We start from the raw sequence: 19,652 nt of genomic DNA on the forward strand, positions 1-19,652 counted from the left end.
GTCATGATCTAAGTCTATCCATTATCCGATGCAAGTTGGACATTCAAAACATAAAATAAAAGAAGATGCTGAAATTTGGGGACAATAAGACCGTCAAATCATGACCGTCAAGACTTTTACAGTAGCGTAACGCAGTACAATATTAAGAATGTGCATGTCGAAAAGCTGGTCCTAACCGACTCTACACCTGCAAACAAGGGCATGGTCGAGAGATATGGGATTAGGTTCTATAATTCATGACAGGACAAGATTTATCCACTGTTGATAGAGACTCCAAAGATGTCTACTTCCATGGCGTCTCCCAATATAACGAGAGGTTCTGCGTTAACAAAGTCCTTAGATCTTGATGAATACCCCGAGTTCGACTAAATACTTTCAGATCTTGGGTAAGGTAAAAGCGTTGAAAGAGCGTTGCTATGGGGTTAGGTAGCGAGATAGCGGACAAATTTAATATGTCAAATTGGTAAGTCAATTTGTCCAATTGACATTCAATTTATCAAATTAAAAATCCCCACATAATCAGTCGCCAAATTGGAAGTTGAGATAACAATTCGAAACTGCTTTTGAGACATTTCGAAGAATTATAGAGTCATCAACTTAAACTATCAATGGAACTCTTTGACTCTTAAAGTCGCGTGTAACTTTTATCCAAAGTCAGTCTTGATAATCTGACTTCACAGCCGATTGCGTATTCCGGTCTGTGATTTGTACCATACTCTCCTAAACTAAAGCACTCCACCTTTTTTTCTTTTCTTGTTGACTGTTCTTTGTTTTAAATAATTAAATAAACAACACACATACGAACATAGACATTGGACGTGGAACGATGACAAAAACATAGAACATAGTATACTACTAGGGCTGTGTTCGCGTTTATTAAAACGTTTTGTTTATTTGAGCCGTGCGGGCTTCTGTCTCGACGTCGTTCGTAGAATAATTCGAACATAGGCACCTGGAACCTCTCACACATCGTACTGTCGATCTTGACAGTGAGAAAGATATTTTAGTTCTTATAGCCTTCGTCGATATTGAAATAGGTATGTGTCGATTTTCAGAAATCATTCTAGCCATGCGTTGGTAGAAGGTTCGACATTCTCTTCCCATTCCACCGTTCGTTGAGAAGACAAGCGGGGTGAATAACCCCTTTTCAATTTGAAGTATACGTTCGCCATTTGTCGTTTCTTCTCGGCCTCGTTTCGCTGGTAACACTTTTCTAATTCTAGATTTCTGTATCTCTGAGCAGTGAGGTCAAACACACTCATATCGAAGATGGCTCGTTGTCAATAATCCAGACAGTGCTAACATCCAAACATGCTTCTCTGCTACTATTGGGGATCTTAAGCGTAAAGTATCACCATGCATCTCAGCTAGTAACGGTTCTTTTCTCACATAAACACAAATTTCACTCAATAGATCAGCCGTGATGTCTCTGATTTCATTGTGTCTAAACTTTACGAAGCCACCTTTCTTACAAGGAAGGGCGTGCGATATATCGAAGCGAAAATCACATGCACAAATTTATGGTAATCTATCTAGCTTCCAATTATACCGAATTCGAATCACATCCCAGAATTCCTTTTTTGCCAAGTCATAGCCATGCTCCTTCAATGGTAGCGTAGTAAGCCAGTTCGAAACGCCTGCTTGATTTTTCGCCTTTACTCTTCGCTTTCCTTCCTCGTCCATGTCTGCTAGCAGCGACTCGAGTTTATTTTGTTGTTTCGCAACTGTTGTTTTTAACATTGATGTTAAGTATTTGTGATTTAAGATCAATGGTAGCCGTCATAGAGTTGTTATAATCGTCAGCAGCAGCACCTGCGAATATCTTCAATCCCAAACCACCTAAACTTGGTGGTAGGGCAAGCAAATCGCTATCGCTGACGATGTGATCACATGTGATTGCTGGAATGAATTGGTGCCGAATGAATTCAATTGACTTCTGCTAACTGGTTCTTAATCTCAGGAATTGTGTGAAGAAAGTACGTAATCCAGCCACATAGCTCTTGTAGCTTGCTTGTGATTGCGTAATCGCTACTTGGAAAAGTAGGGAGATCTCGTTGATCGATTTTTGTAACGAGACTGTGTGCAAAACGTTTCTTGAACGCTTCAGTGCCAATCAACGCTCCCAGGTGTCTTTCACCATTCCAAGAAACTTGTGCACCAGTACCTGCAAAAAGGGTAATTGCAAGTTGGTTGAGGGTCGTACCCGAAGGTTTGTCTAATCGCAATCAGGTGATCCCACCGATAACGAAAAGTCTGGCAGGTACCTGATAACATTGTGTGACATACGTTTGCCATTAAAGGACATATCTTTCGAATATTGTGTAGAAGTACTTTTCTGTTCAGATTATTGAATGCGTTGGCTGCATCTACCAGTAACACCGCGTCTGTATTTTCGTTTTCATTATTTTCATTGCATGTATAGCCCCTTCACTTCTCGATTTGTGTCCGCACATTTGTGCTATAGATGAGCCTTCGACTACATCTTCGCTCAAAGTACTCATAACAATTTTTTCCATGATGCGTTGTAACACTTCACCAACACCTATCGGCCGAAGTCCGGGTTGCTTGTCAAGTGGTGCAAGTCTTGATGCAAGCAATGACTCCAATGAACAGTCAAAAATTTCTTTCGTGCAGATTATTTTGATAACATTAGCTAATCTTTGTAAATCTACATTTATCAGATGTACAAATACAATTTTACTACGTATAAGTGGAAACCATTCATACCAGAAAACGCAATAAAATTTTGACAGTTACAGAGTAAAAACTCTCTCCACAGCCTTTCTATTCGTTGATTGTGGCAAGATTTCCCAGCAATATATTGCTGGGCCTGGGTCTACGCGCCTGATGCCAGAACATGAACCTTGCAACGTCATAGTTTTCCACACCTTGGCCGCCTCTTACTCCAGATGGAAGACCAAATGATTGCACCTTCACAGAATATATTAACGACTATCTCTGCTTTGTTGTTTGTATGATATTTCAAATACACGATTTTCCGGGAATATCAATCTATGCAACCATGAACTATAAATCCCCAACGAATTAACTTGCGGTTTCCATCTAAGTGCACTAATGAACCAGGTACGCTGCATATACGGCGCTGGGTAATTGGGCTATGTAGCAAACGATTGACAATTCCTTCTGGGTTAACATACCACAGAGCATTTCGAACGCGACTCCAAGTTACCTTAATTTTTCGACTTAATAAATGACCCTTCACTGTCCTATCCCTGCGTTGGGAAAGTTTAACACTAATCGAGCGCCATCCTGGATATGCCTGCATTACCATCACTCATATTTTGTATAAAATAATCTATATTTCTTAAAACATATACCTGAGAAGTTTCAGCAGGCGAAACACGAAGATCTGTGCTCGCCATAATAATACTAAGTATACACTAATGAACATTTGTAAAATTTTGAACTTTACTTCATATTTACAATAATATTAAAAAGTCCTGAAAATTAGTTGTTGTTTTGGAGGACAGTTCACAATAGAAATACAACTTTAGTTTATACAATTTAAAAAGTTTTTAAGAATAGAAAAAAAGAAATAATTCGTGCAATATATTTTTTTACAGTGTAAAACAGGTATAAACACTAAAAATATTATAATCAATTTACTGACCATAGTAATCTTTAAAAAATTGCATTGTATTTTACAGACCGATTGTTTTTCACCTTGGACTGAAGTATTTCAAATCGAAGAATATTAAGTGGCGGAAAAATACCTGAAACTTGATTGTTTTAATGACTCTCAATTTGAAACAACGATGTGGATACACAAACTTGATTTCAATATCTATATTTCAATTTGAATGTCACTGTATTAATTGGTTATTGAATTGACATATGATTCTTTAATTTGATAGTCGCAATGTCAAATTAATTAACTTAATTTGACATATTGAATTTGTCCGCTATCTAACCCCATAGGTATATACGTCTTATTTTAAAAGATTTTGAAATTAGATTTTACTACCTTGTTATCTCATCGTTGCACTTTTTTCATGAAAATTAGCCAAGAAATGTTTCGATAACCTAAAAAAGAGATATCTTAAACGCAGGAAAGACGTCAAAAAGTGCGAAAAGTCTGTGACATCATCAGCTGTTATTGATAAGGCAAAACGTAATCTCGATTTTTAAAACCACAAAAGACGAAGTGTAACTTGCCAGACGATACCTTTCCTGGATCAGTTGAAAATAATGACGATCACGAAGAAGAAAATAGCGGTGACGACGACTCAGAAAGTCAAGCACAACAACATGTTTAGAAACCGAAAGTTGAGAAAGAGAATAGAAAGTAGAAAGAAATGACTATTTTGGAGTAGAAACACATGGATATAATGAGCAGGATGGAAAAAGATACGAAAGAAGAAAATGAGAGCAGCCAGCGTGATAAGTGGTCAAACATCTCCGGACTCATTCAAACATAGCGAAAAAAACATTCTCGGTCATTATGAAGTTCTTGAAACAAACTTTGAAACGCACCACGCCTCTCGTAATTTTGAAAAAAACCCCGCCTTTTTCGCACTTTTGTTCTTTTCTAAACATTTAGCCTTGGAAGTTATTCTAGATAGTTCAAAGAACGCAATCTTTTTCCTAATATTTCCCTATCCATACTTGGAGTGTGTAACTTTCTTACGATATAAAACAATAATATTCGTGCATGCTTTTGCTTTTAAAACCATTTTTAAAACACAGTGAGAATGCGCAGGTTTTACTTCAATTTTTAAAACACATTTCACACCTTTTAGGTTTTATATTTAAACCCCAGTTAAACCACAGTGAAACCACGTTTTACTACAACTAAAAAGTATACTCTTTAAATTGCCAAGGGCTTTTTCGGGCAATATAGATGAGTTTCGTCGTAACGCATATGTTCCCCAGACCTCTTACACAAATCGACAGGCAAAATAATGAATGCAGTAAGCGGTGGAATAGCCCATTCCAAACTTTATTTTTAAGTAGAGACATCTCTTGATTTTAAAACTAAAATATAGTTTTCACGCATATATATTGTATATATGTATAAAGATGCCATTAGCCACAGGTCTTAAGTTCTTAACCATAATTTGACTTTATTTGCTTAAACATGCATTTATTGCCTGTCGAGTTTCAGACTTTTTCCGCACATGCACGAGAATCCCGTGAGAAAGTAGACTTTCAAACTCATCTATTAACTAGTTTTTGCAGGGTTTTCGTCGAGATTTTGCCCTTCTAAAGGGCTTTTCAAACCCAATAGTCAATCCCAGCTAACCAACAAACCATCTAAACAAAATTCGATAAATTGAATATGCCGCTTCATCAAATATCCGCATGTTCATTTATTCACAAAATGGAGGCGGAAACGCTAAGGCGGATGCAAATGCATCCAACGTTTTTATCAAAACTGAGTGTCTTTTGTTCAAAATAACATTGGTTCAATAAATTCTCGTTTGATCAAAACATTTGAATTTTTATTCCTAATTATTCGACAATTCAACACAAACTAAAACGAAAGAAACCCCAGTTCCTGATTCTTAAGGCTACTCAGTTTACCATGAGTTTTTTTCCTACAAGATATTCAATCTCGCATCCAGTTCTTCTGCTTAATAAATCTAACCTCTCTAAAAGTGTTATTTACATTTCTTGCGAAATGTCCTCATCAAGAAATCTGTACGCATAGTCTAATAAACTGTGACTAAATAAATTTTTTTTTGCGTAACATCGTCCGGCAATTACACTGTAATAAACGAGCAAAACAGTTACTGTTATGTTTCGTGATTTTGGTGTTATCGACCACTAAGTATCAACAATTCTTCCAGTCTCTGTGTGACCTTGGGCGACAAATCAAAGGGCATTCTTGTGCTTTACTTGGATTTAAACGACTACACCCGATAAAATCGCAGCCATTCGTGCTGTATCGTTTAGTCGGAAACGGAGTAAATGTCCAAATATGTTTTTTACACGTGTACGAGTCGTGAATAATCGCATCAAGTTCAAGATAAGGCCAAAGTAAGTCTTGCAAAAGGATTTCTTCAGGGTCTCTTGTAGGGTCTAACTTTTTATTTACTTGGTGCTTTTGAATAATCTGAAAGATAATTGGAGTCAGTGTTGGACTGTTAGAGTTCCGATAGCATATGGTACCAGAATCTTCAAATCTTTGTGTGACATTAACGCGATCGTACATGCAGTGAAAAGCTTTGTTATAACTACGAAACATCCATTCTTCAACGGCATCAGATTCACGTTGCAGTAGTACGTTCTGCAGATTTCGAATACAAACAATATCCACGGTTTTATCTCCGATGGGTATGTACCGCCATTCTTTCCCTCTCTGTTTGGAAACATCTCCCAGGCGAGGAATTTTCCTTGCATCGCAAAACCTCAGGTTTCCGTGCTTTTCTTCCAACCTTTTTAATTGATTGTAAGGTATACCACCGTCATGGTGTATCCTTACTTGCCACTCTCGATAAAGAGAAGATTTTTTGGCTTCATCCGCAACGCTCCCAACCATATTTAACCAGGTTTTATCGGTTGATAATTTACCGAACAGTGAATAAGACAGAACGTTGCTTTTTGTTTCTTTGTTATATTTCTCTGAACACAAATTAAACGGATACTCCTTTTCTCTGAGGTCAGGTTTAACAAGACGCACTATATCAGGTAACTCGATGATCAAATCTCTCGAACTGATTTTCTCTTTTGGGTGACGATACAATAGATAGGGAAACGTAAGAAAAGCAGAGCAGATTACCGATAGGGATATGATTTGAATGAAATTCCAGTCCTGACATACTACTCTTACTCCATTTTTTCTTGCAACAAAAGTTTTTACATTAGTCACACCAGTTTTGCTTTTAAAAGGACAAGGTTTCATCTTTTAGTCTGTATCACAAGTTTTTCGTATCCTGATGAATTTCCAGGCTAGACGTGATCTAAAAAAAATTGCTTTATAAGAAACAGTTAAAAATACTGGTATCCGTTACCAAAAACTATTATAAACATTTAAAATAATGTATTTAATATAATTTATATTATTTAAATTTAATTTTCAAAAATGGAACAACGAAACTTGTCTACAGCGGGGCATTGCGGATTCAAAATGTGACCTTTTAAAAGAGGTGCCGGCTACGTAGTGGCTCTTTTCAAATTTGCTCACATCGTTTTAAATATTACGTTTTGGCGTGTTAGGGTTTAGTAACGTCGATCTCACAGTGTGTTAAATCGTTAATTTTTGAAGAGAAAAAAGCCCAAACATCTAGATATTGCAAGTATGTTATTTTCTGTTCTAAAAAGTATAACAAACTTTGTAAAAATTTAGCTTAGAGGTAAAAAACAAACATCAGTAAATACGGCTAAAATTTTAAAACGTTGTGCTTGGTAAAAATTTCCGTATTTGGTACAATTTTGCAACATTAGTTTATTGAACTACAGTAGGCTCTTACTATCTTGAGCTCGCAGGATGTCTAGAAGTTTATAGGAGACGAATAAAAAATATGAGGTAAATAACAACAAGATGACAAAAACTACAAGAGGAAAAAATATTTGCAAAAGATATTGCTGGACAATCGGTTGCAAGGGAAAACCTAATGACATCTTATTTTCTAATTTTCAAGAGCGTTAAAAACTCTTGGGACGAGGTACGGGGTTATTATTGCCATATCTTTATGAAATCTTATGTTCAATAATCATACCGATCAATTGGTACTCTACAGAAATAATAGAGTCATCTTAAAGTAGTGTTCTCTAGTACCTCAAGGTATTGTGCGGGTATTTTATTTGAAGACATAGGCTAGGAAAAAAAATTATTCATTACAACCCTTCTTTTTTTCAAAGAACTTACTGTATCCCTAAAAAATAAACACAGGGCGAAAAAATTCCATTTCATTGAAATAGAAATAATTGTCAAGTCACTATGTTGTATATTTTTTGCAGCCGAGCTAAAGAAAACTATCATTCACGTTAGCCACAACGCCCCCTTCAAAAACACGATCGCTTTGCTTCTAAAAAGACACAAAAATCCCCGGGAACGATATTGACAAAGCAGCAAGCAGACAATAGCGACCGTAAATAAACAGGGGGAGGAGCTTCCTTAATGAAGTGGTATTGTAAATACGTGAATATGTGAGTCCTCAATCCACAAAAATTCCTGTATGTGATCAAGAAGACGTAGAATCGGAAGTATCAACAGGAATTTTACAAATAATATACAAATGGAATCCTATTAATTATCTGTAAATGACCGTCTATTATATCCCTTGTCATATGTAGAATACCCAGCATCTTTTACACCTGTATCATATATCAGGCGCACATGTCAGGCGCTTCCTCTTTCGTTCCTGCTTGCTGTGAGACGGTTTCGCTGAGAAAAGCAAATGTGAGAAAAAAAAAAGAAAATGTAAATAAAGCGTCTACAACAAACTGGAAATGTAAGAAGTTAAATGCATTGGAAAAAAATCGTGTGGTGCTTCTGTACGAACTTCAGTCAGTCGCTGAACCTTTAAATTGGTTGACAATGTCTTCCGAGGGGTGGGGTGAGTAAAAAACTTAACCGCCCCTAATATTTAGTTAGTTTTTTATGATTTGTTAATTTCTCCCACTCACTAGCAAACACTTTTGTATTTGTCCAGGCATGGTTAAAGGGTAAAAATATGTCTGGCGAAAAGTACTAAAATCAGGGAATATTTTCCCAAAAGTCTGTATTCTAGTATTTTCTAGTATATTCCGTACATGCGCAAAAATCAGATAAATTGTAAATACTGGAATATGTCTAAAGGTCAGAAAGGTTTGATGCCAGAACTAACCAGCATAGAGCATATTGAAAGACAACCATTAATGTGCACAGCACATGTTGGCATGGAAAACGAACGTTAAACTAAAAATGATAATTTGATTGAACTGGAAATGTCTTCAGGAAGATAACAATTCATTTCATCATAGTTTTCCTTAGAGTAAAAGTCCTTCCCAGTGCTTTATTTTTTACCTTGAGACTCTTCTCTTTTCATTCTAGGGAAACTAAAAGACAAAAGGCAAGATGATGGTTATTATTTTTTTGTTCCTATAATTTCCACAATTTCGTTGTATTTCGTTGATTAATGCGCATCTTCAAATTATTGCATAGGTAAATCTGTAAAGCCAAAGAAAGTTGATTTTCTGGTTAGTGTGCCACGTCTGTATTATCACCCGCACTTTTACCAGGTTTGAAAGTATTTGTAACACACAAATACACATATGTGCATGAATGAGATTTTAAACTAAACAAAGATTATAGTAACTGGATATAACAATTATAAATTGACAAACATAAAATATAAGCGAAATGTGAGAAAACTGCATTGGGGGAACTTTAGACAGGTGTAATAACAGATTTAACTGTAGATTTATTATGTGTAATAGATAATAAATCCCCTGGGCATTTACTTGCAACTGTTGAGTAAGACTAAAAAATACTTGTGTAGTAACAAGAAGGAAAAAAGGGTATGAACACTTGCTAACCAGAAGACCAACTTTAGATAATTTTCTTCTGCTTTGTAGCTGTGGAAGATGCAACATTTTTATTATAATTATATTGGCGATGATAAACTTATTTGAATTAGACAAATATTTTAGTGGATTAAACTTTCATAAAAAGGTCTAAAAATGTATATTCAGCAGAATTCGGACATTTTTAAAATGAGCAATAGTAAAAATTTGTGCTTCATTCATTTTCTCCTTAGTTTGGACTAGAGTATTCTTTATTTCGTCCAGATCTTCCTCTCAATACTTGTATATGTACATAATCCAGTCCAAAAAGGAAAAAGCTTGTCACAGTAGTACCGACTATTTTAACATGAAGCTACAATCGAACTCGGACAACCACCAAGCTGTGTCATTCAATATGATTGCTCATGTCATATTGATGATGCATGTAAATCGAAGTCACAAGTCAAATTAAAGACTTTTAAGAGAAAAGTTGATTATAAAAATAACAAAATCCAAGACAAACAGAAACTAACAAGTTCTGCTAATTGTTTCTACAGCCTTTAAATATAAGCCAATCACCAAGAAGCCTGCTTTAAAACGATCCATCAAAGACATCAAGGCTACGGACTGTGAGAGATTAACTGTTTCTGTACACAGTTACGTTGATGCAAACAAAAAGATGATTCTGCTGTAATTTCGTTATCCCTTTTGGGCGATACTATTGCTCAAGTTAAAGAAAATGAATGCTATGAGTTTATATATATATATATATATATATATATATATATATATATATATATATATATATATATATATATATATATATATATATATATATATATATATATATATATATATATATATATATATATATATATATATATATATATATATATATATATATATATATATATATATATATATATATATATATATATATATATATATATATATATATATATATATATATATATATATATATATATATATATATATATATATATATATATATATATATATATATATATATATATATATATATATATATATATATATATATATATATATATATATATATATATATATATATATATATATATATATATATATATATATATATATATATATATATATATATATATATATATATATATATATATATATATATATATATATATATATATATATATATATATAAAAAGGCTATATATATATATATATAAAGGCTAGCAAAGTTGTGAACGTGAAGAAAGCATTATGTTGCTGTCAAACGTTGATCCGTATTTAGCTTTATAACTTGTATAGAGCTTCATGAAAATTCTCTATACTCGAACCATCCAATTTTTGTATCTGTATGTAAATTTTCAGATTTGTTTTTGTGTAGAAAGCACTTTCAAGTTTTCAGTTAGCTAGCTATTCATCCTCTTCTGTAACTCTGTGTAGACAGCAGATCTTGTAGCTATACAGAATAAAGCTATTCTTATAAGCCTTCATAACAGTTTATTTAAGAGAAATATTGTAACTTTTTATCCTGATTGTGGTCAGCTATGATTCAAGACGGTTTTAAATCAGAAGATTTTTCCTCATCTGCCTTCAAATAAAAATTTACAACCAGTATCTATTTTATTTTGCGATAATGACAAACATTCTGGGCAATTTAAACCTAATCCCTTCAGTTTCTTCAAGTTTGAGTAAAGCTACGTTAAAAGCGATGTGCTCAATATTTAAGGCTAGGTTGTCATACGTTATGACAACAAAGCAAGAGAAAAGAAAAAAGGAAACGTGTGTATCATCTCGAAGTTGTTTCTTTTGCATTAGCCCAAACGTTAGCTAATCAATATGGTACTTCTAGCACTAATGACGAGACTTCTTCCATTTGTAAAAAGCAAACCTTTAACTTAAAATCTTTTTCGTCAAAGGAATTTCTAAATTGAAGCCTATTAAACCTAAACAAGTTTTATCTGCAGAACCTTGGTAGATTCATTCCCTTCAGGTTTTATTAACGGTATTGGGAAATATAATGTAGGCACTCACTACGACAAGTTCCACACCTCAGTGATCACGATTATTCTCCCCATTGTAACTTGCGAGAGGACGTCTTAAGGTTTATTCATTGTAGTGAAGGCTCTCAGGTTTGTCTTTTTCAAAGGTCATTTTAAAAACCTTATGAACTTTCTCTTAATATATATACAGAATTGATAAGGTCAATGTTATGACGATGCTGGCAATGTATCTGTTAAAGTTGTCATGCTAACATTTTAAAGCAAAACAGATTAGCTTTATACATATCCTTGTTCTTCTCATTGCTTAAATTTAGTTGTCCTTAATTCATGCTTTGTACATTATTTCTGAAACATGATGAATCGAATCAAACGTAACATATTTTTACAAATTTTCCAAAGGTAGTTTAAAATTTTTACGCAAGAATGTTCCTTACTCAACTAATAATCCCAACTATGCCCATAATTTTAATATTTGTAACACGATGAGTGGAACGTATTATTAACACAAGGGTTTTCAATGATTTGTATGAAGGCATTTTGTCCATGGTTCCATTTCATTATATTTTTGATTTTTTATTATATTTATGAAGAAAGAAGAGTTTGATTTGGTTATTTTTTTATGACCTCCAATCTGCAGAAAACTTTATTTTGGTGCTAAATATGAAGAAAGAAGAATGAACATTCTAATTATTGCTTTAATAACTTTCAATCTTTAAAAAACATTATGATGGTGTTGTGTTGTCTTATTGCTGGTTTGATTACACCCTTGATGATAAAGATTTTAATGTATTTTGTGTTGTCATTTATTCCCCTTTTTCGATCAATTCGATCAATACTTAACGTCTATGGCGTATGTCAGAGAGTCGGTTTTATGTGCTTAAAGGGCGTAAAAAGGCGTTGGCTTCCAGGGCTCCGCCCTGGACCTGTTCGGGGGCTCAGAACGCTCCCCAAACCCCCAGCTTAATCTATATTTGAGCCATATTTTGTCTGGCGAGGTTAATGTTCCTGATGAAGTTTTGCAGTTCTTCACATATCTAATCAATGCTCCTGACAGTCGAACAAGTCAGTCCCTGAGTAAGCAGAGAAGAGTAAGATCTATAAGTGAAGATGTTGTGTTTGCAACTACATCTGGAAAAAAGAAACTATCAAAGCACCTAAAACTCGGATTGGCAATGAAAAGCTCTGTGGCAGTAAAAAGGTGATTGAAATGTTTAATCGCTACGGAAATAGAAACAGAACTTACTTTTTCAGCTTGTCAGAAATCAAAACTTTCACGTCCTAAGATGAAGTTAAGACCTGAATATTGTACAGGATTGGCATTTGACAACTATGATCGCTTTGTAGGAGCCTTGAGTGGTGAGGATACTCTCCATGACACTGTCGGTATAGCTTATCAAAGTATTGGTAACAACGCAAATGAAGAAGATGAAATTCAACACAAATCAGAAGAACCTACTATAAGTAACAAAATTGGACCAACAGTCAGCAACTCAAATGTGATTAAATGTTCAAAGAAACGACGACGCACGTTTGAGGCAACTGGATTAGATATTGAGCCGTATCATAAAAAGCCAAAATTAACCAATCGTACTTTGTTACCGCTTGATAACTTGGCAAGACGTCATGTACCAGATTCTTTTTCTTCTTCACGTTTCAAAGATATGTTATGGATGGCTGAGGTATCTTTTTTCCAATCTGAGACACCGATGTGGGTAGGATGGAATTTATTCTACTCCGAAACCTCTGAAGCTGCAGAACAGATTTGGTACTTACCTCAGATAAACCTATCGTCTACATCATGTGCTGTTGTGAAAGAAACGCTGAAAAGAGCTCAAACAATGGCTATGGAAATGTAAAAGAAAAAACATTGCTGTAACCTATGATTTAGCAATTGAAAAGATGGCGTTAGAAATACAGACGGAAGAAGCGCCAACCTTTGATAATGTTTTTATAGCATTAGGTGCCTTTCATATAGAAATGTCATTTTTCGGTGTCATCGGGAAATACATTGCAGAATCGGGAGGCCCATACTTGCTCAATGAATGTCATATATTTGAAAAAGGATCCCTTACATCATTCTTATCTGAGAAAGGGTACAAAAGAAGCAAAAGGGTTCACCAACTTTTAGCTCTAGCGATGGAAATTTTGCATTTCGAATCATTCCAGCTTTTACTGGAAGAAGAAGAACTAGTTACTGAAGATTTAAAAACATCGAGAGCTATCAGAAAGTGATATCTCTGAAGAAGGTGAAATTATGTTGAAGAAATACCAAGCTTTTGTTCAAGACGCTACAAATAGTCACCACGGTTTAACTGCACAGTATTGGATGGGATATATTGAAATGCTGCATCTTTATCATGAATTTGCTAGAAGTTTTCGAACAGGTAATCTAGACCTATACACATGCTGTCTACCCAGGTTAGCAAGTTACTTCTTTACTTTCAATCATCACAATTACCATAATAATCTTCTAAAGATAAAGGAAACACATCCAGATGTTTATAAAGATTTCCAAAATGGTTGTTTTGCTTGTCAACGAAGTGGAATATCAGCCTTGACCAATTCCATATCCGCCAGACAGCGTTGGGCACAAAGCCATTCCCTGAGAGTTGCTGTTATTTCGAAAGTATTTGTAGAGTTGGATCTTTCCAGAAAAGAAGATGTCTCAGAAGATCTTAAACCACATAGAATAAAGCAGAATTGTAAAGATTTACAAAAGCTGATGAGAGCTGTTACAGACAGGATGAATCCATTCTCTGCAAATATCAATAAAGTTCACCTGATCAATATTTCAACTGGTAAGGCTGCAAATGAAGTACTGCACATTTTCTATTGAAGTCGAAGATATGGGTACTGCTGCTCGAAATAACTTTATTGAATCATGCAAAAAAGATCCTAACACATTTTCAGAACCAATAGAAACAGAAAATTAAAACCTTTGCATCAAAATCGGGAAGGTACAAAGTAACTAGCTCCACTGAAAACAAACTCATATCAGTAGCCATGACTAGAGATCTACTTGGAAGCATTTTTTTCCACGCATTGCAAGAAAAAGTTGATATGGCCGGAGCGGTGAAGTATCCATTGACAACTGTACCCTTATCATTGAGTCATGCTGACGGCACGATGCAGAAAACAGTGGATCCTAGATATGTGAACATCAATATAATCGATGGAATGTTCTTTCTTCATTTATTCGTTGACTTGCCATCAACATTTGGTTCAGTTGCATCTCACATATTACGTCGATTTGCAAACAAAAAGGCGACGAGATTCACCTTGTGTTTGATAAAGTAATAAGACCGTCCATCAAGGATTGTGAAAGAGATAAGAGATCAGACAATCGTAGTGTTGCTTATCAATTCACGGGTGCTGAACAGTAAAGACCTGACAATTTGTTACAAGCTTTGAGGAAATATCAATTTAAGGAAGCCCTACTAGAATTCCTCACTAGCTACTTAAATGATGATTTATTTGTGGCAATATTGGATAAAAAGAAATTGGTTGTGAACTGTGGCGATGTGTGTTATTCATTTACTGCTGAAGAAGGTAAAATGATCAAAAGAATAGAACAGGATTATTTGTGCACGCACGAGGAAGCTGATTCAAGAATGATATTTCATTTGAAAAAGCTCACCTCGCCAGCTAACGTGGTGATACGCACTGTAGATATAGATGTGCTGATCATAGCTCTTGGAAACATGCATCTTATGAGTATTGGTACAAAGGTTTGGTTGGACGTGGAGCTGTTCACAAAGAATAGCCTAAGGTACTTCAGCATAAACCAAATATTTCAGAAATGTAGCGAATCACTTTGTAAAGCACTACCACGTTTTCATGCTTTAACTGGATGTGATTACACAGCTTCTTTCAACTCCAAAGGAAAGACACGTCCTCTTAAATTACTTGAAAAAACATTGCTGCACAAGAAGTACTTTCTAGAATTGGTGACTGGGACGATATTTCTTATATTGATATTCAAATAATTGAATCTTTTGTGTGTTCCATTAATGGAAAACAAACATTCACGTCTGCGTGGATGAAGCTCGCTTGGGCATGTTTCTGAAAAAATACAAACAAAAAGGGAAAAACAAATCATTAGTACATCATATGAAGAAGATGGATGCAAGTCCCTTACCTCCATGTTTCAAAGTGCTACTGGAAAAGATAAGAGGAACAAGTTACGTCACCATGATGATCCATAATCATTCGGTTGGGTGATGCATGGTGAAAGCTATGAATTAAAGTGGTTTAATGGAGATGTTGCTCCCAAAATCGTTGATGCTGTGTAACAAGAATTAGATGAAGAGGGTAAGATTTCTATATGTCATAATTGAAATTATAAAGGAGTTGTCATGTTGTGATGAAATATGAGCGAAATCTGTTTGTATCAAGCTGTTGGTATTTTACTATATCTGGATCACAATCATTTCAAAGTACATCATTTTTAGAGTTGATGGCGAAGAGCAAGAGGATGCTTACGACATTGATGATGACCACGATGAGGATGAAATGGATTTTTCGAGCAGTGACGACGAATGTAATTTTCTTGATGTTACTACTTTCGTCCAGTTTTCGAACCACGTTATGGACAAACAACGTTTTCTCACATTGCCCCGACGTCTATACAACATTGAAAAAACGTTGTTTGACTATGATATGACTAATAGGATCTACGTTAGCAACCTAAAAATAAGAATAAAAAACTTGACATCTTCATTCTTTTTTTCAGGGAAAACGAAAAAAATGACGATGTTTACGAGATGCAAAATCTGGTTTATTTAACTCTGATGATATGCCAATCACACCTCTCTTCGATTTTTGCTTTTTTATAGCGTATCTATAAAGCGAAAAATTAATTTTATAGCTTCGTTTATTTCACTTAAACTTAAAACCAAAATTCGATGTTAGATTTGTTGCATTTGAAGCTGTTAGTACTACTTACCTGACAAGTTTCAGCCATAAGGCTTAAATATTATATACCTTTCTTTGTGGGCGGTCTGACTAGGACTTGGAACCCAAATTTGATGTGTGTTTTTTGTGTTCGTAGGCTTTAGTACTACTCACTTGAAAATTTTTAACCATGAGGCTTATGGGATGAACACAACACTATTTTCATACCTACCTTGTGGGGGGTCTGACTTGGACTTGGAATCCAAAATTAGATGTTAGGTTTGTATTTTTTGGTATTCGCAGGTATAAGTACTACTCACCTGAGAAATTTCAGCCATGCGACTCATGACATGAAAACAAGCCCTTTTATAATGCTTTATTGGTGGTCTGATACGGCCTAGGAACCCAAATTTTATGTTAAATCGAGTAATTTTTCCCAAATGCCTCGCATGTTTTTTTAATAATTTGTCCTACTGTCGAAATTCCTACGCGATAACTACTTGAAATTGTAACGTGAGAATCACCAGTTGATAAGCATTTTACTAGCCTAGTTAACTAAGCTTTCTTCTTCGAGTTGATAAAATGAGTTTCTCTCAAACAAAAAGCTTAGACGCGAACGAATGTCTCAACGTAAACCCCGAGTTTAAATATAACAATGTAACTAATCGTTTCGGAGGCCATTTTATTTATGTGTGAGTTGTTTACCCATCTTACTATGGTCTTGGAGGAAAGAATACGGAAGGAGAAACAACTTCATTTCTGTACGCTTTAAATGTATTGAATTTTCTATTGTTTTTAATTTCAAAAGAATCAGTGCGTGAGGTGCTCGACCGAGTCTTTTTCGCAAAAAATTGATCAAATTCCATATTCTCCTTTAATAGGGGCTAACTTTTTTCTATTGAAATCTGACTGTAACACGCCGCAGGCACGTGATATTTGTATGGAAAGTGTGCCTAATATAAGACGGTAAACATTGCTGTTAAAAACTTCAACAATACGTTTGAAAATAAGCGTTTAACCATGATATTAACCTATTTTTGCAAGCTTGAGTATACCACTTTGATCATGAAAAACAATATAGATAGATATGCGCCGGACGAGTGCCGACAAAATGTGTGCTGGATTAATGATTATTCTAACTAAAGAAATAACTTCTTATAACAGAACGTCGTTTTAAAATGAGATATAAACTTTTTCTTTTTGTTTACAAAAGTGTCGAGCATGTGCTTCTTCGCTAATTATGTTAACATAAGAACAAAAGAAATTTTACCGATTATGGCTTCTTGTTTTGATAATATTATCAAATTCATCATCAAATTATCTAATTGTTTTTATAACCAATCATAGTTGCGAATTGTTATTCACGAATAATTTAGTCACACAACCGCCAAAATTTCAAATTAAGTTTCTATACAGACACCTGCTAGAACCTCACGCAGTGTTTCAATAGATTTAAAAGAGTTGTTTCTCCTTCCGTATTCTTTCCTCCAAGCTATGGTAAAAACTTTAATAGTTTACTAATGTTTGTTAGGGTGAGTGTAACCACTCGCTGTAATATTCAGATGAAAAGGGATTTCTCCGACATGGACCACGTAAGCAAAGAACAGTAGAATTAGCCAATAAGAAAGCGCGGTCAGATTTGGCCGCAGAAAAATCGTTTGAGACCCAGCGTAATTTTCCCACCTTAACTACTCCGATTTCCCGGTGGTAAGAAAAGTTACACTGGGTCTCCTGGCTAGTATCTTCCTAGTGTAATACACAATCTTTAAGAAGGACCTATGGGCTCACGTGCTGCAGTAGTAGATTTCGTTAAAGTGGTGCTATAAGGTTGAGAAGTTCTTCGTATCTTGTAGGAGACATACGAAACTGTTTGTAAAAAAAAAAATATGATCATGGATCCTAAGTTCTTGAATTAATTGATAATATTCTCCTTTCACCTTTCTTTTCAAAAATATTCTTTCTACCCACATCCTTTGTTTACGCTTATGTGAATGAGTTACTTGCAGTTGACGTTTTTTAATTAGAAGAAGTATAAAAGGCACATGGTTTTCATCCATGTTGTTATTATTGTCGTAGCAACATAAAAACTAATTTTCGCTCTTCGACCTACTGGGACCGGACTGGGCCAGTTTTTATTGTTATCCGGTCCGGTCCGCAGAACGTTTTCCGTGTGTGGATTGGCCTTAAAATAGATCTTCTTTTTTCTGCAATGAAACCAAAGCTATATAGCAATCCAATAGCCATATCGCATAGCCATAATTTTTGCATAACCTACGACAAATAAATGTCATTTTTTACGTCCCTATAGGAAATAGGAAATGGAGTTCTTATAGCAAAAATCACATTAATACGACGCTATTATGTATAAGGTTATGTGAACGAGGAACGTCTGTGTTTGTGTGCTACAAAAATATGGAAGCCTGTATATAAAAATCACAATAAAAAAGAGAAAAAAAAAATCTACAGCTTTTTACATACCTTTTGATAACTTTTTCTTTGAAAGAACTATGACACAATTGTGAAATGTTATTTTGGTTATCTGCATTAAAAAATGTTGTTATAATAAAAATTAAATTTAAAAGAGGTATTGTTTTGGTTAAAAGGGTATTATTTTTAATTATGTATTCTTTCGATTACAACAAGGGAATGAATTACCTTTATAAAAGATTCATAATGAAAAATTAAACCCCGCAGGCACAACGTCGTTCCCAGGGCAATTTTTCGATATCAGATATAGGGGAGGGTGGGAAGAAATGTGCTGTTTTTTTTTAATTATTTAAATTTTTATCTATTTGCTAGGAATTGCATACGAATTGGCTGAAAACATCGCATTACAGCATCCTCGTCCCCAGGGTTTGTTGCCTATGTCCAAGCCGCTAGCGTTACTTAACGGCTAAACAAGACCCTGGTGCAGGCTGCTTTTCATAACCAGATATTGGTTACTATATAATTAATAAATGAGTTTGTTTCGCTGTTACAATCTCTGCAGCTAGTAAAGTAACTTGATCAAACCTCATTCTTTACATGCACATGGCGAAAACGATGTCTTTTGGTTGTTTATGTTTTTCAACGCTGACTTTAGAAAGTTTATTTCAAATTGGGGCAAAAATTAAGCATCTTGGTCAGCAAACCTCAGTCATCATCTACGCTACGATCCTTTCCTTTCCCTTAGCTAGCGACTTTCCCAGTTGAACTATGACAAAAGTTTTTTTCAGAAGCAATATATAGTTCATTTTAACGGCAATATAATATAATATAATGTGCTTTAGCATGATCAATTAACTACTGATGAACATGATCCAAAAG

At 34.8% G+C, this 19,652-nt stretch overlaps 1 protein-coding gene across 1 annotated transcript; it reads right to left on the bottom strand.

Annotated features, from left to right (window-relative positions):
* Window positions 1-5,495: 5,495 nt before the first annotated feature.
* Window positions 5,496-18,907, bottom strand: LOC130648989 (uncharacterized). The gene is made up of 2 exons (XM_057455161.1): window positions 18,825-18,907; window positions 5,496-6,923 (listed from the first exon to the last, which is right to left on the bottom strand). Exon 2 carries the CDS (start codon window positions 6,863-6,865, stop codon window positions 5,795-5,797), a length of 1,071 nt encoding a protein of 356 aa, XP_057311144.1. The 5' UTR covers window positions 6,866-6,923; window positions 18,825-18,907; the 3' UTR covers window positions 5,496-5,794.
* Window positions 18,908-19,652: the final 745 nt, after the last annotated feature.

Source organism: Hydractinia symbiolongicarpus, chromosome 7, assembly GCF_029227915.1.
Source record: "Hydractinia symbiolongicarpus strain clone_291-10 chromosome 7, HSymV2.1, whole genome shotgun sequence".
NCBI classification, from domain to species: domain Eukaryota; kingdom Metazoa; phylum Cnidaria; class Hydrozoa; order Anthoathecata; family Hydractiniidae; genus Hydractinia; species Hydractinia symbiolongicarpus.

What these genes read in the sequence shown, in the direction of transcription:
- LOC130648989 (XM_057455161.1), bottom strand. Translation starts at nt 6,865, where the DNA reads ATGAAACCTTGTCCTTTTAAAAGCAAAACTGGTGTGACTAATGTAAAA.